Source organism: Meriones unguiculatus, chromosome 1 (assembly GCF_030254825.1).
Source record: "Meriones unguiculatus strain TT.TT164.6M chromosome 1, Bangor_MerUng_6.1, whole genome shotgun sequence".
In the NCBI taxonomy this organism is placed as follows: domain Eukaryota; kingdom Metazoa; phylum Chordata; class Mammalia; order Rodentia; family Muridae; genus Meriones; species Meriones unguiculatus.
In genome coordinates, this window is record NC_083349.1 from 53,496,836 (window position 1) to 53,519,622 (window position 22,787).

The 22,787-nt window shown below is 40.6% G+C and overlaps 1 protein-coding gene across 2 annotated transcripts; it reads left to right on the top strand.

The window, feature by feature from the left end:
- Positions 1–259: 259 nt before the first annotated feature.
- Cep55 (centrosomal protein 55) lies at positions 260–22,471 on the top strand. Of its 2 annotated transcripts, none has more exons than XM_021653097.2 (9): positions 260–364; positions 1,741–1,935; positions 4,530–4,805; positions 6,921–6,989; positions 16,292–16,442; positions 17,292–17,602; positions 18,961–19,032; positions 19,659–19,784; positions 21,097–22,471. In XM_021653097.2, exons 2-9 carry the CDS (start codon positions 1,753–1,755, stop codon positions 21,295–21,297), a joined length of 1,389 nt encoding a protein of 462 aa, XP_021508772.1. In that variant the 5' UTR covers positions 260–364; positions 1,741–1,752; the 3' UTR covers positions 21,298–22,471. The 2 variants fall into 2 exon arrangements, with proteins under 2 accessions (XP_021508772.1, XP_021508774.1); XM_021653099.2 differs by lacking the exon at positions 260–364 and adding an exon at positions 399–611.
- The last annotated feature ends 316 nt before the right edge of the window (positions 22,472–22,787 follow it).

A 22,787-nucleotide genomic window follows, 5' to 3' on the forward strand; every position in this document is an offset into this window, starting at 1 on the left:
CGCCATGTTCCAGGCCATGCCCCGCCCACCCGGTCCCAGGCCCCGCCTCGGCCACGCCCTCACCTTCCTGGGCCCTTCCTCTCCTCTATCCTCCGGCCCCGCCTCGCCCTCGCTCAGATTGCAGGCCCCGCCCTCTCCCGCCTCAGACTGCAGGCCCCGCCCTCTCCCGCTCAGATTGCAGGCCCCGCCCTCTCCCGCTCAGATTGCAGGCCCCGCCCTCTCCCGCCACAGATTGCAGGCCCCGCCCTTCTCCCAGCCGGCAGTGACGCGTCCCGCCCTGCAGCCGCGGGATTCAAACTCCCGGAAGCGGTGTCTCGGCCTGGATAGCTGCAGGGGGTCTGACGCAGCGCTGTGTTTTTCTCAGGTACTGAGTGGCCCTGGACTTGGCCCGGGAGGGTGGGAGGACAGGCGGGGCCCGCAGCCCCAGGGCCGGACTGGCCCGCAGGAGAGGCGCCGTTGGTGAGCAGATCACGGCCGCAGGAGTCCGTCCTGGCTCGCTGGCATACATGCTCGTTTCCTGACAGACAACACCCTGGGTGCTTGTCGACGTCGGCCGGTCACCCGGTGGATGCCTTTCAACCTTGCGGCATTCTCACTTCCTTAACGAACAGGTATCGGGAGGCCAGTGACCTGACCCAGGTCTCTGCGGTCTCTCGTGCGTTCGGCCTTTGCTATTAGCAAGCGCTTCTCTTTGCAGTTTTTATTTCCCCGTCTCTTTCCTGGCCCCTCGTAGGTTATTTGTGCGAAATTAAAAAGTAAGGAGATCACCCTAAGTAGATCTCCCTGGTAGCCTTTAGGACTCGGATTATTTCCTCTTAGTGTTTATTATAGTCTGAGATATGTGAGTCTCGGTTTCTTTTGTTGTATTGTTGTTGCCGGCCTCACTGTACTGAAGGCTTTCTAGCATCAAAGGATATGTTTTATTTCAGGACAGACAAGGTAGAAAAATGTTTGTTTCTTTAACCGTCCTAATGGAGAGCTGTTTTATATACTATTTGTATGTACAGTATATTTTACTACACATTTGCCTGGTAGAATTGTATTATACATTTGTTTCTAATCTGTCGTTTATTATTATTCGCAGATATGAGACTTGTCCTCACTTCAATGGGCCCCTTAATTCCTTTATCTCCAAGCCTTTTTTTTTTTTATGTCTCATGTTAGATTTTCTCACTTCTTCTCCCATAAGGCTATTAAGAGTTCAACTAGACATACCTTCCAAAACATGTTGAGTGACCTTTTAATGCCCATAAACTCAGAAGTAGATTATCACCAGCTTTTATTCTTGGGTATAATATCTCCTTGAGAGTTTAAGGCTTGGGGACCCTTCCATTGACTGTAAACAAAACCTTTCTGATAATTTACAGAACATGGCTAGGCATAGTGGTATGCACCTGTAACCCCCATTCCTACGGCTGAAGCAGGAGGATTGTGAGTTCACTGCCATCCTGCTTACTAGTCTGGTTCCAGACTAGCCTGGGCTACATCAGGAAATCTGTTCTCAACAGCAAATATGAGTATTCAAGTTGTCTTATTTCTAGAAGGTGGTATTTCCCTTGTATCCACAACCTGAGATTTTTTTTTTTTTCCATTACAACATCCTAGAAATCTTGCTCATTTTTCTTTCTGGACCCCACTGATTGGATAAATAACTTCTTTTTTAGAGCAAAATAGGTTATAAGGCCTCTTCCAAAACTGACTTAAAATGCAGTTGAGTGTAAAATTGTTTATTTTTCACAGATCATTTCAAAGATGTCTTCCAGAAGTCCCAAAGATTTAATTAAAAGCAAATGGGGATCAAGGCCTAGCAGCTCCAAATCCGACACTGCATTAGAAAAATTTAAGGGAGAAATTGCAGCCTTTAAAACATCCCTGGATGAAATCACCAGTGGGAAAGGAAAACTGATTGATAAAGACAGATGCAAACTCTTGGAGGTAAATGGTTGTTGAATCCTGTAGAGTATACACATTCTAGAAAGCAGTGTGTTTGGCTTTCTGATGCTACATTCTTATTTTTTATTTTAATTTTGATTATTTTCTTCACAATTTATTCATTATATATCCCAATTGAGGCCCCTTCCCTCAACTCCCCTCAGCCCCACCCTCCCTCTTTCTTCCCTCCACCATCCCCTTTCCCTAGTCCACTGGAAAGGGGAGTTCTCTGCCATTGCCATCTGCCCATAGCTTGTTAACTCTCATCTGGACTTCCTGGATACTTTTCCTCCGTAGCCTGCCAAGGCTGCATCACCAGGGGTGAGTGATCAAAGAGCAGGCAACTGAGTTCATGATAGAGACAGCCTCTCCCTTGGAGATCCACATGGAGACTGAGCTGCCAGTTGGCCACATCTGAGTTGGGGCTCTAGGTCCTCTCCATGTATGGTCCTCTGTTGGTGCATCAGTCTCTGCAGGACCCCCTGGGCTCGGATCCTTTAGGTTTGTTGATCTCCTTGTGGGGCTCCTGTCCCCTCTATGTCCCTCCTCTATCCCTACCCTTCTCTTCTTCCATAAGACTCCCTGCACTCTGCCCAAAGTTTGGCTAAGATGCTGCATTCTTATTCTTCCCATTGTCCTTGTGTGACCTGTTCATTTTAGTTTTACAAAGTTGATTTTTAGATTTTTAATTTAGAATCTTAAATTCCTACTTTGATTTTACTAACCTTCAGACATACTTTAGTTATTACTAATTTTCTCTTTTTCTCCATCTCTCTGTCTTTGTGTCTGTCTCTCTCTTTTAGTATATTCCTTTTCCAGATAGGGTTTCTCTGTGTATACTTGACTCTTCTGGACTCGCTTTGCAGATCAGGCTGGCCTCAAACTCGCAGCAATCCACCTGCCTCTGGCTTCTGAATGCTAGGATTAAAGGCACGTACCACTATGCCCGGCACTAATTCTTTTCTAAAATGTAATTAAATATGTGTTTTAAGGTTATCAGATATTAAGCTGTTTCAGAAATATAGGCATTGTGATTAATAATTTTATGATATATATTTCCCCCTCACTTTTAAAAGATATATTTTATGTGTATGAATGTTGTGCCTGCATCTATGTCTGCATTCCCTGGAACTGGAGTTCAAATGGTTATTAGCTACTATGTGGGTGCTAGGAACTAAATACCGTTCCTCTGTAAAGTCTGAGACAACCCTCCACACCCAGACCCTCACATTTGTTGTTTGTTTCACTTTTTCACATATGGTCTCAAGTAGCACCGGTTGGTCTGGAGCCTGAGCTATTACGCTGAGGATGGCCTTAAACTTCTAGTTCACCTGCCTCCACCTTCAGGTGCTATGATTCTAGGTTTGTGTTGTAACATTTACCATGTTTTTCCAAGTATTGAAAACAAATCAATAAACTAATTTGGCATTTGTCATGTAACTTTTTGATAATTCTTTTTTAATTAATTGATTAATTAATTATTTTAAGTGCATTGGTGTTTTGCCTGCATGTCTGGACTGGAATTACAGACAGTTGTATGCTGCCATTTGGGTTCTGAGAATTAAATATCCGAATCCTCTGGAAGAACAGCCAGTGCTCTTAACCACTGAGCCCTTCCTTCTCTCCAGCCCAATTCATCTTAATTACATCAACGTTTTTGATGAAAATTTCTTATATAATATCAGGTTTTTTGTGTTGTTAAAACACAGTGCTACAGACTGAGTGATTTGAGTGAGAGATACAAATAGACAGACAGAGGCAGAGGAGGAGAAGGAGGGAGAGAGGAGAGATTGATTGATTGATTTAGTTTCAAAGTCCAAAAGCACAGTGTACCTGTTAAGGGTCTTCAAGCTGTGTCATCACATGAAAGAAGGCCAGGCAAGCATATGAGGTATATGGGAGACAAGGGCTGAATTCATTTTTACTGATAAGTGACCCATGACAACCACATGAATTCACTAATGAGGCCTGTGCCCTCATAACTCCGTCACTTCTAACATTGTTATACTGAGGGTTAAGTAAATTTGAGGGATCATATTTTATTGGCCATATAACTTGGAAGGGTCTGTTTCCATGCTTTTTGGGATACTAGAAGGATACTGTGCTATTCTATTTTTGTTTTTAAACTATAGTTGAAAAAAATTTTTACACAAATGTTAAATGATCTTATTTTACTTTTTTTGGTTAGTGCATTTATAATACCTTGAATATCCATTTCAAAGTGTTAAATAGTGTTCAGATTGCCTTGTAACTGTTTGGAAACCCATTTTATCATTCATATTGGCTGCCCCATTAGCTGGCTCATTGTGGCAGTTGTTTTTAGTCTCTCTCTACCACCCTTAATATAGATGATTTTTCCTCTCTTTGTATCTCTGTCTACCTATTCATTGTGTATACATGTTAACTAGAGCACAAATGGCATTAGTGAATTGAGCATCATCTTAGTGAACTGAGCTTCATCTTTTATTTTTGGTCCTGATAACATAAAATAAAATTTCATCTATAGTAAATACTTCATTAAGGCTTGTTGCAATATATTGTCTAGCTGAATGCTTAACCTTGGCTTAGTTCTAAGAGTCTTCTTAGTTTCTATCTAGAAAATTCAAGTGCTGGAAGCTGAGAGAGAGAAGAATGCTTATTACCTCTCAGAGAAGGAAAAAGAAATACAGAGACTCAAAAACCAGCTAAAGGCAAGATATAGCTCTTCTTCATTGCTTGAACAGCTGGAAGATAAAACAAAGGAATGTGAGAAGAAGCAGCAGCTGCTGGAGTCCTTATCCAAAGAGACAGATGTCCTAAAAAAGCAGCTGTCTGCCATGACAAAAAGGCTGTCTGAACTTGAAAACAAAGCCAGTACACTCCATCTGTCACAGGTACTAAGGCTTTCAGCTTAGAGGTTTTTCCTATCTGGAACAATGTATAATTACTATGAAGAATGAGATTTTTAATGTTTGTGAAATAATATAACACCTTAGTGCACCTGCAGATCATTCATCTTTTTTGTTTTTTTTAGTTTGTCCCTCTTCCATAAAATGGTTAATATGGTTCCCACAGAATTGTTTCAGAATATTCAGAAGATAGTTCATGCTGTAACTATAGGAGTCAAGATTTTGCTGAGATTTATGTAATTTCAGGTTTTATTTCAATAGTTTGTATTATATAAATAGTAGGTTTAAGTTTTTTGTTAGTTTTCATATTTGGGATAAACAGTTTTAATGAATATATTTTTCTAACTGCACATTTTCTCTCCCACTTGTTTGAGAGGAGCAATGTCTCAACAAGGATCTGTGTGAAAATCATGAGTCTAAATCTTGGTTTTGCCACCTGATATCATGTAACTGAGCAAATCCCTTAGCCACTCTGGCCTAAGAGACAATGCTAGAGTTTGCCAATCTTCTTTTATAAGCCTTGATTTCACATCAGTAAAACTGGGGTTAAAGCACTGATGGTTACATATGATAATGATTGCAAATTGCCTTGCAGAAAGCCTGGCTTTTTGACATTTGAATATTACAACTAGTAACACCATTCTGCATAGCAGAATGCATTTTGTAGTTTCTCAGTGGCTTGATGCTGTATTGAGTACTCCGCGGAAAGCAGTTTAAGGGAGGAAGGGTTTGTTCTGGTTTCTAGTCTAAGGGAATCATTGCATCATGGCGGGAAAGACATGGCCAGATGCTTCCTTGGGCTTTAGCACTCAGGAAGCAAAGGGAGAGCAAGGGGAGCCCTGCCTAAAGAGCTCCAAGGCCTGACTCCAGCGATCCACTTTCTGTAGCAAGACTCCATCCCTACAGGTTCTGTAGCCTTCCCAAACAATCCTTGTGTCTACACGAGACTTCCCTTATGGATGCTTAGGAACTACTCCAGTTGCCAGCTCCAAACCCTGAAAAGCAGGATTTCAGAGTTTGCTGGCTAGTCTGGAATTGTAGCCAACTGGTTTTTCTCATTTTCTCTATGGAAGAATGAAGAAATGAAAACTATTATGAAATTATGTTTTGTTTTTTTTTTTAGTTCTGTGAATATTTATATGAAGTGTTACTAATTAATATTATTGTAGTCTCCCAAATCTGGAACTTTTTGGATGTTAACAAATGGAAAATTTCACACCTGACCTCACACATCCATCACAGCAAGAATCTAGGTATATTGAATGTCTTATATAAAATTACCTTCAAGCTTTTATATATTTTATATAAAATTGTGTATATGATACAAATGGCTAGGCGGTTGAGGTGCATCCAGCACTCAGGAGGCAGAGGCAGGTAGATCTCTGAGTTTCAGGCTAGCCTGGTCTACAGAGTGAGTTCTAGGACAGCTAGGGCTACACAGAGACCCTGTCTTGGGAAAAATAAAAGAAAAATAATGGATTTCACATTTAATGTTAAGTCCCATCCCAATTATATCTCATTATGTATCTAAACATTCCAAACTCCAAAAAGTCTACACTTCGTTTCTGGTATTTTTAGTTTAGGAATAATTAACCTATACTGATATAAAATATAATTCTAGAAAGTAGTTTCTATCTTTGGCAGTTTTGTTCATTTCTTTGAAATAGCCTCGCTGTTTGACTCCTGGTGAAAACTCAGTGGGATTTTTGTATGCACCGAAGGTTCTAGGGATTGTGGGATCAGAGTAAAATTAGATCTAAAGTCCAGATCACCTAGGGCAGTGCGTCTCTACCTACCTAATGTTGTGACCCCCAACCATCAGATTATTCTGTTGCTGCTAACTGTAATGTTGCTACTGTCATGAACTGCAGTGTAAATATTTTTTGAAGATAGAGGGTTGCCAGGGGGTCAAGACCCACAGGCTGAGAACCACTGACTTAGGAACCTCTTAGAAATTTAGTTCTGGCAGTAGCCTCCTGGTAAGTCTCACCAGTAGGTGTGTTTGGGATGTCTTGAAAAATATTTTGTATTTTTGTGGAACTAAATACAATGAAACTTTTGTTAAGTTGATGATGTTAACTAATATTGGCTTATTTACAGAGCATGCCTGCAAACTGCTTCAACTCATCAATGAATAGTATTCATGAAAAGGAAATGCAACTGAAAGATGTAAGTTTTATATTTTTTTTTATTAAAGAGAACTATTTCATATGCTCTTTTTTAAGATTTATTTACTTATTATTTATACAGTATTCTCTGCATGTGAGCCAGCCAGAGGGCCCCAAATCTCGTTACAGATGGTTATGAGCCTCCATGTGGTTGCTGGGAATTGAGCTCAGAATGTTTAGAAGAACAGCCAGTGCTCTTAACTGCTGAGCCCTAATTCATATGTTCTTAAATTTCATAGACATTGGAAGCATTAGTGTTATGAATTTAAAAAAAGAAACAAAAACAAATCTAATGATGAGACAGGAGAAGTATTTGAGATCATTGTAAAGAGAGCCTGTAGATAGGAAAGCCCTAGAGCTAAGCTTCCAACTACTTTAGCAGCATTCCTTTTTTACCTAAATCTAACTTGCCCAAGTAGTTGCTTATTTAACTAATGCTTTTTTTTTTTTAAGATTTTATGTATTTATTTACTTTATGCATATTAGTGCTGTAAGAGGGCAGTAGAGGGTGTAGTTGGTTGTGAGCCACCATGTGGTTGCTGGGAATTGAACTCAGGACCTCTGGAAGAGCAGACAGTGCTCTTAACCACTGAGCCATTTCTCCAGCCCCTAATTATTGCTTTTATATGCACCCCTCTTTCTGCCTTTCTGACTCTTTAAAACACCTAAGAAATTTGACAGTTATTACCAGGTAATTATTTCAAAATGTCTGACAGACCTACATGGCAACTGGATTTTTTAAGAGATATCTACATGCATTTTAGAGCTTATTTTACATAACAAATACCAATTCTTACAGACAAGCCTCCTGAAGCGCTTCCCTGGGAGCTGAGAACCACTTTCCGTGCTCTCACAAACCTGCCAGTGTTTACTGAGAGAATGTCTTCTTCCTGCTCTCTAGGTCTCCCAACTGCAATTTTCTTCCTCAAAGATTTGCTGAGATTTTGCAATTTAATTTATGCTTTTCTTTTTGTTTATCTATTTGATATGTATTCTTTGAATGAAACAAAGAAAAAGGGAAGGGAGGGGAAGGACAGGGCTCCTAGATATAGTGGAAGAGAAAGTTCATTGTAGATAAAAGGAAGAACATAGCCAGAGGCAGAAGCATCTGGGAGAGTCCAGATTGGTCATGACCCTGAGCCATGTGAGGAGAGTAGGGGAGTGGGGAACCAGGTACAGCACCGGGAGGCCAAAGGTACAGAAAGGGGGCTGGTAACCAAAATGTCTAGATTATATATTGAATAGCCCCTGGGCAGGGTTTGCCAGCCATACCCTATAGCAAATGGGGACTGAAGGATGCTGGGAGAACCTGGAGGCCAGGTCCACTTTGATGTTAAATAGACACTTCCATACGTCCTGAGTTTGAAAATGAACTTCATTATCTTCAAATCTTTCTCCTAGAACAACTGGAAAGGGAACACAGTCTGTGTGTACTCAGTAGTTCTCTAGAGTTAGACATGAGGTTACTTTAGATGTACCGGAAAGCTTTATTATTTCTAACTTATAAATGGATAAGTAAGTTTTGCTGGAAATTGAATAAACTGAAGGTACAGGATTATTTGCATTTTTCAAGTTTCAGATTAAATATATGAAATAGAAAGTTGTACATTTCTTTATTAATTAGAACACCAGGTAGCTATTCTGATTATAGAAACATTACTGGTATATCTACCTTGCTACCTGATGAGCATACTCTAAAGATTCCTGTTTTCTTTAATCTAGCAAATATCCCCTGAAGTCTGTTTGATTTTTAAAAGAAAAATTTCAATATCTTGAGTGTTTATACAGGATGTTGTGGAACCTTTATTGAAGTATTCACCTGGAGCTAATTGAAATAAACATAATTTAAAACAATTAAAAAGTAGGGGTTTTCAGCGTCCTGTTTTACAGTGAATTTTGCCAATTAGATGCATGTATTTAGGTGACTTACCTTACGCACTTTCCCTCTTGCTGGATTTCCAGCCCCTCCTTGAAAGAGTAACCTCTTCTCTCCTGTTTCTCTTCTGTTTCCTCTGGCTGGGCCCTCTGTTTACATGAGAAAGATACAAATGCAGTAAAATCTAACCCAATTCACCATCAAGCTAAATCTAAGCTGATTTTAGGTTTTGTGAATCCAGAAGATTTTCTTGAAATTTAGATTTGGATTTAAAAGTTGTGGGGTAGGGCTTCAGTTCTGCATTTCCTACAGTGCTCTTGCTGCCAGTGCACAGGACACTTGGATCTTTCCTATCAACAAAGCTTTGAGAAGGAGGAAAATTGTTGGGAGACCTGGAAAGCAGGAAAGAGACATTCTCTCCTCACTATACACTGGCATGTTTGCCTTGTGAGAGCTTGGAAACTCTGGTTCCATCTCAGTTCCTGGGAAGTGACTCAGGAGGCTCATCTGTAAGAATTGATATTTGTTATATATGATAAGCTCGAGAATGCATGCATATGTAATGTCTCTTAAAGTATCCAGCTGCCATTTAGGCCTGTCAGACATTTGAAATAATTACCTGGCAGTAATTATTAGGTTTCTTAGGCATCTTAAAGAGATAGGCAGAAAGAGAAGTGCATCTGACCTTAGGCAGAACTGTGTTTTTTGGTGGATCTATGGTGAGGGGCCATGATCTCACCCATGTGAATGGTTGGGCCATATGTCCCATAAAAATACAAGGTGCATCTTCTACTCCTGTCATCCAAGATTCAAAGAGGCCACTGGGCCAGTGGAGAATTTCAGGAATTCTCAGCCAGCCTTAGTCAGTGAGGCTTTTGAAATGTTTGACTGATAGGGGGATCCCAAAGATAATGGGGATCCTGTGAATGCCAGATCAAACCTGGCCCCTCCAAGTTAACTCTCACAGATTACCTAGTCCTGGCGTTTTGCTATGCTGTGTGGTGTTTCAGAAGTTGTGCCCCATGTCTCACACAGTGCAGGCAGATGAGAGGATGCCCATGGAAAAGGTGGCTCCCATCTTTTTAGGGGAAGGAAATGACTACCACATATATACTAAGTTCCTTCCCTTCTGGGGTTGTCCTGCCAGCCTGCAAAGGACGCTGGGAAGTATGGTCTTTCTATGGGAAACTCTCAATGCTATAAATGTTGTCAGATGTCAATACTGTTATCATTTTTGTACAAGCTATACGGACTAGAAAACCAGCTGAAAGTAGTAGGCATTTCTTGGTCTTAATGTTACAAAACTGGATTTTCAAACAAGTTAGAGAAGATGTGTAATTTTTAATTTTTTTAATTTAGAAAATATAAATTAGTAGAAAAGTTCTAAGAATGAGAGTGATACATGTATCACTTTTATACCCTTTACCTGAGTTTAAGTGTTCATGGCATTTGTAAGCTCGGTTTTGTATTTTTTTTCTTACCCTTCACCAACACATTCCTAAGGCATTCAAGAGGGAGCTGCACAGATCTGTAATTATTTAACCCTACCTTTACCTTAAACAGGAACTAATTTAACACAGACATAGTAATTTTAGTTAACCTACCATGCTAATCCAGTTTTATTAATGAGCTCACAGTTTTTATTCCTGCAGTACAGTTCACATTTTGATCTATTTTGAAATTTTTGTCCACAGACTACTAAGCAGATCGCTGGCCAAACGTGGAAGAACATTAGCCTTCTACAGCACTTGACAAGTTTTTTTTTTTTTTTTTTTTTAAGATTATGTTTTTCGTTGGTAATTTAGATGGAAATTTAAGTGCATGCCTCCTGTATGTATAGGTGACACAAAGCTAGAAGGAAGAGCTAATGTGGTGTCTCTGAAAACTTAAACCCAGTATCACTGTTTATTGAGAACTTTCTTCTCTCATCATTTATAGTTTTAGAGAATAAAGGGTGGATGCATATAAAAGAATCGGAGTGAAAAGCAATGTTTGATTAGCTGGCACGGTGACATAGACCTGTAGCATTAGCTGCTTGAGAGGTTGAGGCAGTAGGATCCAAGTGCAAGGCCTGCCTGGGCTACGATAGTGTTTGAGGCCAGGCCAGACAGAGGTAGGGGCTATAAGAGCTTACTTTGTTAAGTAACATTGCCATTGTGTAGCTTTTGAGAGCATTAACTCTTAAATCTGTAAAAAGATTTCTTTAATTTTTGTTACGTGTGTAGGTAACATAGAAATATATAAACACAATCTGATGAATCCATTTACAGTTGCTCATATGTATATGTTTTTAGGGTTGACCATGGTATTGGATAGCCAGTTTTTCATCCCTAGGGAAGACTGATTCCTTCCCACCTTCTCTGTTTAGTTCTGTACTCCATTTTTAAATTGGGACATTAATTGCCTGTAACAAATGTATTTTCAGTTCATGTGCTTCAGTAAAATATCAACAGTTTCATTTAAAAAACATTGAGGATCATCTGATGTAGATTTAGATTATTTGTATTACTACTTCTTAAAGATGGACAAATACAAAGTTTGATAGAATATTAGCTATCTTTAATATGAAATACTTTAATTTGTTAGGGAGTTAGAAATTCACCTGCGCCTTCTGGGTCACAAGGTGTTCTTTTATTGTTTGATTTTGGAGATGGCACTTCTCCGTACAATAGCCCTGGCTGTCCTGGAACTCTGTCTGTAGAACAGGCTGGCCTCAAACCCACAATCATCAACCTGCCTCTGACTCCCAAGTGCTGGGATCAAAGGCATACATCACTAGCCTCTGTGGCATACAGTGTTCTTTAGAACTAAATTTGAACATGAGTTGGAGGTCCTCATGAGGGCTCAACCCAGAGGAGCTGGGCCACTGTGAAGGAATTAAGGCATATACCACCATGCATGTGCCTCTTGGTCCCTTCATGTAGCAATCAAGTAGCCAGGAAAGGGAAGTCCCAAAACCAGGGAAAGGAGAGGAATCCCACCCTCTGAGATAGGCAATAAGTGCAGTACTTATCTGGAGCCCAGTTGACCTGAGAGGTAGATTTCCTGCAGCTTACAAGAATTACTTTTAAGTTTTACGAAGGAGATAAAACTTTAGATACCTTAGCATCACAATTGTAATCTGCCCTGAAATATACATTGTAGAAAAGCATAAGCTTTTGTTAAAAGCATAAGCATTCTTTAAGGTGAGTTCTGAAAAAGCAGAAGCCTTTCATGAAGTAGAAGGGACAAAAGCTCACTTGATCTTAACCTTTAGTATAAGTACACATTATGGAGATTTAAAATCTTGCGCTTGGAACCATGACAGTGGGTGGTATAGTGGAATGTTCTCGTGTTAGTAGAGTTAGATTAATAAATCAGAGCCCTATTGATAAAGGTCAAAGCTCTGGATAGTCAACATAGCATAGCAAAAGGAGGAAATATAAAGCCTTTTACCTATTTAGGATACCTTAAATTAACTTAGACCTTGCAACCTTTATAACTTGCATTTATCAACCTTAAAACATTTTCTTAGACCTCTGTATCTAGTTATTTACCATGAGACATTAGGTGAGACTGCTATGAATATTTATTGTCCTTTTAGCTAAAGGGATGGTAAAAGGTTCCATTCCGGCCTGTTTCTTGAGTCTGACAACAAGGCATATTGTATCTAGGCCTGACAATAGCAATTCTAGGATTCAGACTTAAGGCCTGGCCTCCTGCATATGAAGAGAACTGAGAAGGCATATGAAGTCTCCCAAGACAGAAGATGGCAACATGTCCGTGGGACCCCAGTGTGAAGCCAAAACAGACCTGCAATGTTACCCTGGGCTGGGGGAAGGGGTGGTGGAGATCCCTGAATCAAGGAGCCTTTTGTCTTCCGCCAGGCCAAGGAGCTGGAAGGCTGGAAGTATCTACGACTCTTTTGCTGGTTGAGCCTCCATGGCTGGGCACAGAGGACAAACCTGCATGGGAGCATTTTGAGGCTAGTCTGCCGGGAGGCAGCCATGGCTTGTTGGGGCAGCTGTAGGACCAGCATCTCCTTTGGCTGCATTTGAAACAGTTACCTGGTAGAATTGACTTTTGCTATACCCTGGTGGGATGGGCATTTTTTATGCGGAATGCCAACAGCCTCAGAGCAGCAGCCAAGGTCTGGAACATAGTTTTTGCTGTAGATGAGCCTGTCGGGAAGGCTCTTCTCTTATTATTTTTACCAACTCCTGTAAGGTGATTCAAGGACCATCCTCAGCTATTTATTAAAGATGGCAGTGAGACCATGTTTGCATCTGTAGGACTATAAATATATTTTTGGACATGTTAGATAACTTGATCATCTATGAGAAGATTGACTATTAACTTGCATTTGTTAACCATTATATATCAGGACTTTATGTTTTGTCCCTGTTAAGTTGTAGCCTTAAAAGTCATAAAATATAGTTCATTAAAGTGAGAGCATAAGTTTTCTGAATGATTTAGTATATAAACAGTGGCTATACTATAGATTAATAATACCATTTTTTTTAGAAAATAAGACCAAGTATATTTTAACCTTTTGATATTAAGATGTAGCAAAATGACCAAGTTTTAACATAAATAAATGCCTCTAAAATTAATAGATCTTAATTTAGAGTATTGGTAAAAACTTGTATGTAGTAACCTCTGAGTTATGAGTTTGAAAACCAACAATATAGTAGAACAGTATAAAGCAATTTTAAAATTACACTTGAATTTATTATAGCAAACCTATTAGCCAGAAAGCCTAGTGGTGAATCTAGATCATAGGCAGCTCATGGCATGAAAAACAACATTTATTAACTTAGGAATTGATAAAGACATTATATATATTGTAAAATGTAACTTTGAATTTTTATAAAAATCCATACCAATTTAAAATGAGGCTTGTTGCTGTCCTAGTCTTAAGAGAAGATAAAATAAACAGAATTAATTATGATTAAAATTGTTCATGCCCTGTGGTCACCTTAAGGTTTACAGTTTAAGATTTTTTTCTTGAGAGTATAAAAAAAAAAAAAACAGAGAGTATATTTAGTGCGATAGCAGGCAGAGAGAAAACAGATAAAACTGAGAAAAGAGAAATAGGGAATTGTTTTTTGCTTCACGGATGGCGCATATTGTTACTGGATATTAAACATTTGAGTAGGGCAAATATATGTGTGGAAGCCAGAAGTTTCCCTAAGAGGAAAGATATGAGCAAGCCATTCCTGTGAATGAGAAAGGGGAAATGGAAATGGATCATAGCATAGCAGGTCATAGGCTTAGGCTGGCTAAGTTCAAGAACCTCAGTGCCTGGTACCAGGGCTTTATCAGAAGTAAGGCTGAGTTCTCGTAGAGGGAATCTCATCTGCAGGAAAGGATGGGGGCAGATAGGCAGCTTTAGAATGGAGGTAGGAAGGGGCATAGTGGCCTTTTAGGGCCTGTAAGAGACTGCAGTTTTGCAGCTCCAAAAACAGTGGTACAGAAACAAAGTATAAAAGCAGCTGGCAGTGAGGGAAACCAGTGTTTTGTTTGTTTGTTTTATAACCAAGATGGCAGCCAATCATGTGACTGTCCTTAATTGCCTTAAGTTAAGATGGCCGTGAAACCATGTGCTTGCCCTTAATGGAGATGGCAGTGAAGCCATAGTTTCACCCTTCTTATCCCAAAACCAACATGGTGGCTAGCCATGTGCAAAGTGAGACCATGTGCTTGCTCATCCCAGCCCAAAACTCTGTGTGCTTGTGGCATGGCTGATCAGAAGTCTGTGCAACTGAAAACCCTCCTCTGCAAGCCAGCTTCCCGCGGTAGACATTCCGCAGGAGATTTAAAATCTCACCTGTGGGGCCTGAGGCAGTTTAAAGCCATCTGTGTGTGCACAGGGTCCCGAGCTTACCTAGAAGCAGGTTGTGTCTCTGTCTGAAGCGTTTTGGTTCCCCTAAGCTGATTTTGGCGCAGCGTGAGTGTACACCGTATCCCTGGTGCTTGGTGCTCAGAGTACTGGCAGGATGCAGAGTCCGAGCAGCTGTGAGCAGTGTGTGTGCAGTAAGGGCAGAACAGTTGAGAGAAAGTAAAGGTTTTCAAGCATAGGTAGTTGTTAGAGATAGGTAGAGCAGAAAAAATCTGTTGCAGGCATTCATGTTTAGATTAAAAGGGTCTTGGCATGACGAGACCAGGGGCTACCAGGGGAGCCCTTCCCAGCCAAAAGCACCAACGTTAGGACCAAATAAAATGATGATGAGCACGGCAGATTTTATATGAAAGAGGTTTATTAGATGGAGATGAAGAGAGGAGAGAGTGGGACATGATGGGGGAAGAGAACGGGGCACCCCGACAGAGAAAAGGGAGAGGGCAAGAGCTGAGAGAGAGAGAGACAAAGTGGTGAGTTGGTCCTTTTAAGGAGCAACATAACCACGTTTGCCAGGTGTGGCTACCTGGCCAGCGACACATGATGTCATCATAGGTTGCTAGGCAACCCAGAAGCAGGCTGTCTAAATACTAATACATGGTATCAGGTTTGGATGTGCATGACCTTTTGTACAAATAATTGTTAAGACTTATTTCCTGGCCTTTTGGGATCATAGAACAAGAGGGGATAGTTCTGTCATTTAGACTGAACCAGTAGGTTGGAGAGGAGTTGTAATCTCATTGCATATTCTCAGTGTGTTCTAATTTCTAGACTTTCTCCCCTTCCTCATTAACAGCAGGTTAGTGGTCTTCTCTAACTAGCTTTTTTATTTATTTATTTTTACTTCAGAGATAATATCTCACTATATAGCCTGGCTGGTCTCAAACTCACAGAGATCCTCCTGCCTCTGCTTCCCCAGTACTAAGATTAAAGGTATGTAGCACCACACCTAGCTATTGAGTTATTTAGGAACAAGGCCCCAGCACATAGCCCAGGTAGGTCTTCAGCTCATGGTCTTCTTAGTAATGTAGAACAAGTTTCAGGTTCCAGGTTCCAGTCTGACCCTTCTGTAGCTTTTCACTTGAAAGTGCCCTATTTTCAGTAGTAAAACCGCGCACCTTCCCAAGCAAAATGGGCTAAAAGGTAGCAAAGTGGAGTGGCGTGTGTTTTCTAGGAGTGGTCGGCTTGCCTGATTGACTCTCTTTGTCTGACTTGGTGAAGGGGAGTGGGAGATAGGATCAAAGCTCTTTCTACAGTGAGATCTAATAGCTTATTTCTGTGCCTGCTCCCGGGCATTGTAGTTCACAGGCAATAATGTGTACATAAACACAAAGTGAGCTGCCTATGGGAGGTAGCATACAGGCAGAATTAATTAATTTGACCGGCTCTCATGTATTCTAAAGGGATGTGGCTTGCAGTGGCTGCCTGTAAGTAACTTATAAGACATAAGATTTTCTGTGTGTTGGAAAAGGCAATGTCATGTGGACTCCCCTTACACATTCTAAGATCTGGGCTTTTTACTATGCTGTTAATTTTCATTCACTGTAAGGCTCTGGAGAAAAATCAGCAGTGGCTTGTGTATGATCAGCAGCGAGAGGCCTACGTTAAAGGACTTTTAGCAAAGATCTTTGAGCTGGAAAGGAGAACAGAAACAGCTGCTGCTACACTCTCACAGCAGATGAAAAAGACTGAATCAGAAGGTACTGAGCTATAAAAGTGTTCTTTTGGGATAAGTCTGATGTTTCCAACAGGAATGATTCATCAGATTTGGATGGTTTTTATAGATATGTGTTAGAAAGTAAAATAGCATCATGTCTTTTAAGCTTAAAGTAAGAAAAAGCATTTGTCAAGTCTGTTTTTTTCCCCCTTATTTTTGGATAAAAGAGGACAGAAGCCACAGGTGAGAGAGCCATCCATCATGGCAGTCATGGTGATTTTCTCTACATTCATACCTTTCCCCTTCTTCAGAGTTCTTCTCATTCCCCCCAGAGCTGACCTGGGCACCAGATTCTTTTTAGGGAGTAGATGGGTAGGATGATGGATTGAGATAAAACCTTGCCACATAGTCCTGGCTAGCCTAGTACTTACCATGTAGCCCAGGCTATCTTCCGATTCAGAGCAGTCCTCCTGCCGCAGGTCCCTAAGTTCTGGGATTATAGGTGTGTGCCACCATGCTTGATATCAGTTATCATTTTTCTTGCCTTTGGCGCTTATACCAACTCCAGGAGAACGAATAGGCTTTATAGCTGATTCCTTAACCCTAACCCATGATGCTATTTCTCTGCCAAGTAGTATCCGGTTGCCCTTACATAGATTTCCCCTGAGTTAGATAATACCTCTTAGTCTCTGGGAAGGAAGGTGATATTTAACAGATGAAGAAATAGGCTCTGCAGGTGGTGAGCTAAGAAGAAAAGATCCACCTATCCCCTACCTCCTGACTCTGTATTTTATAAGCTGAAGAAATGGTGAAGTTGCATTTGTAAGAATATGTTTGAAATTTAATATTGTGGGATATTAAAAAATGCATTGTGCCATGATGTTTGTTTCAGGTCATCTCCAAGAGGAAAAGCAAAAATATGAGCATCTCTTAGAAAATACCAAAAAAGATCTTGAAGTTGAACGACAAACTGTAACTCAGTTGCGTTTAGAACTTAATGAATTTCAAAGAAAATATGAAGAAACTCAAAAAGAAGTTGAAGATTTAAATCAGCTATTGAGTTTGCAGCGAAAGGCAGACATACAGCACCTGGAAGAGGACAAACATAAGACAGAGAAAATCCAGCAGCTCAGACAGGAGAGCAGTCTCTTCGAGGGAAAACTGAAAGAGGAGAGGAAGCGGTCTGAAGAGCTTGTGTCTCAGGTGAGGCAGTCGCTGCGGTCTCCGCTTCAGAGCTCAATAAGAGTTAGGGGGTCCAGACCACCAAGAAACCAGCAAGGGGCAGAAACTGTCCTTTCCTCCTTTGGGCATTTGTATTCCAGCATGGAAACAGACCACGAATTAGTACCCAAATAAATGGATAAGGAGAGTAAAACAAGAAGACGTGAAAAGAAAACACAGGGGTCCATGAAGGCCTCATAGAAGTGATGGTATTTGGATAGAGACTTGGAGGTAGGATCCTGCAAAGTAATTCTCTAGGAATTCTCTGTCAGTGGAGAAGATCACACATACTAAGGCTTGAGTGAAGAGGTAGAATATGGAGGAAGCCAAAGGCAGCAAGGGGAATTCAGTTGACTCCTGGGCTGTACTCTCAAGTGTGCTGATGTGCCTATAGGAATTGCTGTAGCATCCTCATCTTCTGTTTTAGATTTAAGATGGCATGCCTTGGCAGTGTTAGAATTGAATACTATTGGGGTTGGGGATTTAGCTCAGTGGTAGAGCGCTTGCCTAGCAAGCGCAAGGCCCTGGGTTCGGTCCTCAGCTCTGGGAAAAAAAAAAAATAGCAAAAAGACCAAAAAAAAAAACAAGGTAACTAGAATTGAATACTACTGTGACAGAAAGTCATTAATTTAAATTCTGCTTGTCAGCACGGAGTAGTAGAAAAGAATGGTGGGATCCACACTTGGAGTCTAGATGGTGTATGTAGCCTGCAGCAAATCTTCTACCTTCCCTGGCTTATAAAGCATTCGCTAACCCAACAAATAATAACCTCTACTTACCTCATAAGAGCATTGTGTGGGGAAATTGAGGAGGCATACATATGAAAGTGCTTTGTAAAGTAAGGAGATCCCAATGGAGGTTATTGCTACTACAGTTGTGATTTTTAACATCCTGCAGAAGCTGAGAGCTGAGTAAGAGTCAGTAATCCTGACATGTTCTTCCATGGTCTTCACTCTCCTTACTTTGACCTGTAGGTGTTGAGTAGTGACATTTGGGAAAAGTTAGACAGAAATAAGTAAATTTCCTCTAGCTCTGTAGCATAGGAGATGAGGTACATCCTTCTTTGTTACCCTACTCTGACACTAGAGCCTCCCAGAACGAGATGTGGCCACACGGAGCTGTCTTCATTGCTCAGTCTGGCTGTTCAGGGAACTCTCTTCATGGATTATACTGCCCATCCTGCTCATTGGAAAGCCTCAAACAACCAGCTGGGATGGCTTATTGCATGCAGCAGGTGTTGCCCTGGCTAGAAGTGATACTTACGATGTAGGTTCCTTGTCTAGTCCCAGTCTAGAGAGGAGGGCAAATGAGTTAATGCTGGCTCTCTTTGCATCTTCCAGATCCGCCTTCTTTATGAGTCTCTGCTAAAGTACCAAGAGGAACAGACCAGGGTGGCTCTGCTGGAACAGCAGGTACTTACTGTGGATGCTTGAAAGTTCATCTAGTTGATAAAAAAACAGAACTTCCCCTGGTATTTATACTGCTTAAAACTGTAAAACAAAATGTGTTCAAAAGACACATTTTCTTAGAGACTCTGCACCATTCACATACTCTGTAACTGTCCTTAGCCACCAACTTTTAAAGGTGTGGTGGCATTTTTCCTTACAGGTTGGCATTGGCAGATGTTGACTGTACTTTCCACCCTAGCCTAACAGGGTCTCTTTCCAGGCCAGCATGTGAGTTCAAGCAGAGCGGACACCATTTATTCTCAGAATGTATAATAGAAATTCTTAATATATTTCAAACCAGGGAATAGCCATCTCTTTTCCCTTTTTTCCACCTCCACCCAAAATTCCAAGAATGTGAAGGAATAGCTCCAACCAGCAACTTCTTGGGCTACCCTCTGCTCAGCCATAGGCCTTGGCTTTGCTAGTTCATAAACCAATTCCTTAAACTTCATGTACTAATAATCTTGCTGTGCTCGGATGATAATGAGGCCCAGCAAGTATTCTTTTGTGCTGACAAAGACTGTAAACATTCAGTGAAGAGAACGAGGCAGCTCTACCAGCTCTGACTGTCTTGTCCTGGCATGTTCCAGATGCAGGCATGTACTCTAGACTTTGAAAATGAAAAGCTTGACCGGCAGAATATGCAGCATCAACTGTGTGTGATTCTTAAGGAGCTCCGGAAAGCCAGAAGTCAAATAACACAGCTGGAATCCTTGGTAAGTTTTGAGTGGCTGATATAAAGCTTATTCTTCATTCTCTTTTTGCTATCTTCCCATTTGTGTATTAGCTCAGTTCCCAAACCAGTAATATAGCTTGAAGTGAACGTTATCTCAAAGCTGTAGTTGCCTCCTATGTGGCACCTAACCTTACAGCATCAGTTCAGAGCTCAGAAGGGAGGCGTCAGTGATCCCCTTGCTCGAAGCTGCTTGACTGGTGTCTGGGGCCATCCCCTACCCAGGCTGGCTGCTGCCATTCTACAGGTGTCCAACAGTACTTTGTATAGAGGGAAAAGGAAGAAAAGAGGGCATCATAGCATTCTTTTTTTATATTTCTAATGAATTTGTGTGCATCTGTCGGCCCAAATGTCCTGTTAATGCACATTCATATATTAGAGCTACAGAATATTTGGAAATGGGTAAATATAGTAAATATATCTCCTAGTTTCTAAGGAAGAGAAAAAAGCAATTTTTAAATAACTTATAACTTGTATATGAATAAAATAAATATCTTCATAATGTAGTATAAAATAGGAATTTTCAAGCTTTCCTGACTATTTTAAATTCCTAAAAACAAAACAAACCCATGAAAAAGCAAAAGCAATAAAGAGTCTGCTCAAGAGTCTATAACCTGTCTGAGCTACTAAAAGTTTTTGCTGGTCTCAGTTCCATGTAGGGTTTTGTGGCTTCTCTTGTTTTTTGCGTTATGCTTTCACTACCCAGGGTGGTCTGGTCTCTCCATCTTCCCACTTCAACCGGCCAGGACTGAGGTCTTTCTACTCCTTTTTTTTTTTTTTTTTTTTTTGTCTGTCTGTTTGTTTCAAGACAGGGTTTCTCTGTGTAGCCTTGGCTGTCCTTGACTCACTTTGTAGACCAGGCTGGCCTTGAACTCATAGCAATCTGCCTGACTCTGCCCCCTTGAGTTCTGGGATTACAGGCGTCAGGCCTGTGTCACTATTCCTGGCTGTCTTTGTATTTCTTTATTCCTTAAGTTACTTCTGTTTTACAAAACTGGCAAATGTATACTTGTTCTTGAAAATGTTGTGATTCTTTTGTACAGTGAATTTAAAAAAAAGGTAAAAGGAACGGTCTTCCCTTTACATTTGACTCTGCCTCTTAGCAAAGCCTATCTATTTGAGCACTAACCCAGTACTTCCCTGAGTAATTACAATATATTATCCAAGTTATTCATGACTACCTCTTGTTACCATTAAAATATCTGAACAGAAATCCAGACTAAACTGTAGGGCTGAAGCATGCAGAGAGTATAGGAAGCAGTTCAAACGGTGTGCATTTGACATTTGTTTTGCAGAAGCAGCTACATGGGTTTGCCTTCACAGAGCACCCGTTCCCACTCCAAGGAGAACCTGAAAACAGAGCGAAAGGAACCTCACCCAAAAGTCCCAGTGCTGCTCTCAACGAAAGCCTGGTGGAATGTCCCAAGTGCAGTGTACAGTACCCAGCCACCGAACATCGAGACCTGCTTGTTCATGTTGAATACTGCATGAAATAGCAGAGCCAGCCTTGCCTCTCTACTGAAGAAGTCCACACTGTAACCTATGTTTTTTACGGGCACTTTGAATTACAGATCACTCCTCTTGCACAAGAACCCCACTATGTGCCCCTGTATTTTTCTGACCACTTTGGATTTTTCCTGGGTAGTGATGCCTCCCTGAGCTGCGTCACCGTCAGGTTGCAGTGATAGACTGGTGAGCAGTGGGTACCCAGACTACTAGCACTTCATGCTGTTGCGATAGCTAGCACTTCATCTCCTCATATACTCGATAAGCAAGAGCTATTTGGGTTATTGGTTATGGCTTAAAACTACTGACCAGCAAGCAAGTATTTTATGCCTTGGGGTTTTTAAGAGACTCAAAAGATAATTAACCATGGGTCTTACTGTGCGGATTTTTTTTATGTAAATGCTTAGTATACTGACCCTTGCAATTTGATACCTCTTGCTGTTGTAGACCGGTTACTAGAAAAGTTGGGGAGTTTTGTAATTAATTATTATTGCTGTTAACTGTTCTAAGCACAAGGAGGCTTTGTTTGAAGAACGCCTTTAAGAAGCTGCACATTTTCACTCATTATCTGACCATAACTTTGTCGCTTTCCTAAAATGCCAAAATGAACAAAACTTAACAAAACATCTTGCCCCCTCATTAAATTTGCAGGTATTTTATATCTTGGTGATTTTGTTTGTCTGTTTTTATTTTTTGGCATTTTTAAAGATGGATGGCAGATATTTGTTTTCTAAATAGATATTTTTATATAAACAAAAAGGTATTTTATTTTTTCAGATTTTCTAACACGCTTAAACCTGGGCTACTATTAGCAATATGAAGGAGGAAGTAAAATAAAATTATTTAATAAGTTTACCATGTCTAGTGTGTATTTGTGTACATATATAGTCTTAAGATCTCTAGTCATGGAGCTGTGCTGGGATTCCAAATTGACGCATTATCAGGTGACAGGGGAACTGAGAAGACACCACAGTCATTCTGTGAGTGGGGTTAAGGAGTGGAGATTTCTAGGAACCTCTGCTGATCAATAAATATTTTTGAGCCATTTGTTATAAAGGCAAAACAAGCCTATGAAAGGATATGTGATTTTGGATTTTGAATGTTAGAGCATAAAAATATATATGTTTGCTAATGTAAATAAAAATTTGCCTTTGGAGTTAATAATCCCAGACTCCTGATATCTTCAACCACAATTGAACAAAGGTACAAGGTACAGAAGTGCTTTTCAGTTAGGTAGTTCTTATTCTGACACAAGTGCTATAACAAAGACCACAGTATTTAATTCTATGTGTGCCATAAAAAAATTGCTTCATACACAACTTCTAAATAAGCCAGGCATTGCCTGTAGTTTACAGATATGAAAAATGGCTTGCTCATTTAGTGGATGATGATCTGCCCACCCATCAATAGGGAATGTTTGGGTTAAGGGGTCCCCTGGACATTATAGCCAGAAGGCAGGGTTAGCAGCCGCTCTAACTTG

What these genes read in the sequence shown, in the direction of transcription:
- Cep55 (XM_021653097.2), top strand. Translation starts at nt 1,753, where the DNA reads ATGTCTTCCAGAAGTCCCAAAGATTTAATTAAAAGCAAATGGGGATCA. An exon ending in GAAAAAGACTGAATCAGAAG is followed by an intron (nt 16,443 to 17,291) that starts GTACTGAGCTAT and finishes TGTTTGTTTCAG; the next exon opens with GTCATCTCCAAGAGGAAAAG. An exon ending in TGGCTCTGCTGGAACAGCAG is followed by an intron (nt 19,033 to 19,658) that starts GTACTTACTGTG and finishes GGCATGTTCCAG; the next exon opens with ATGCAGGCATGTACTCTAGA.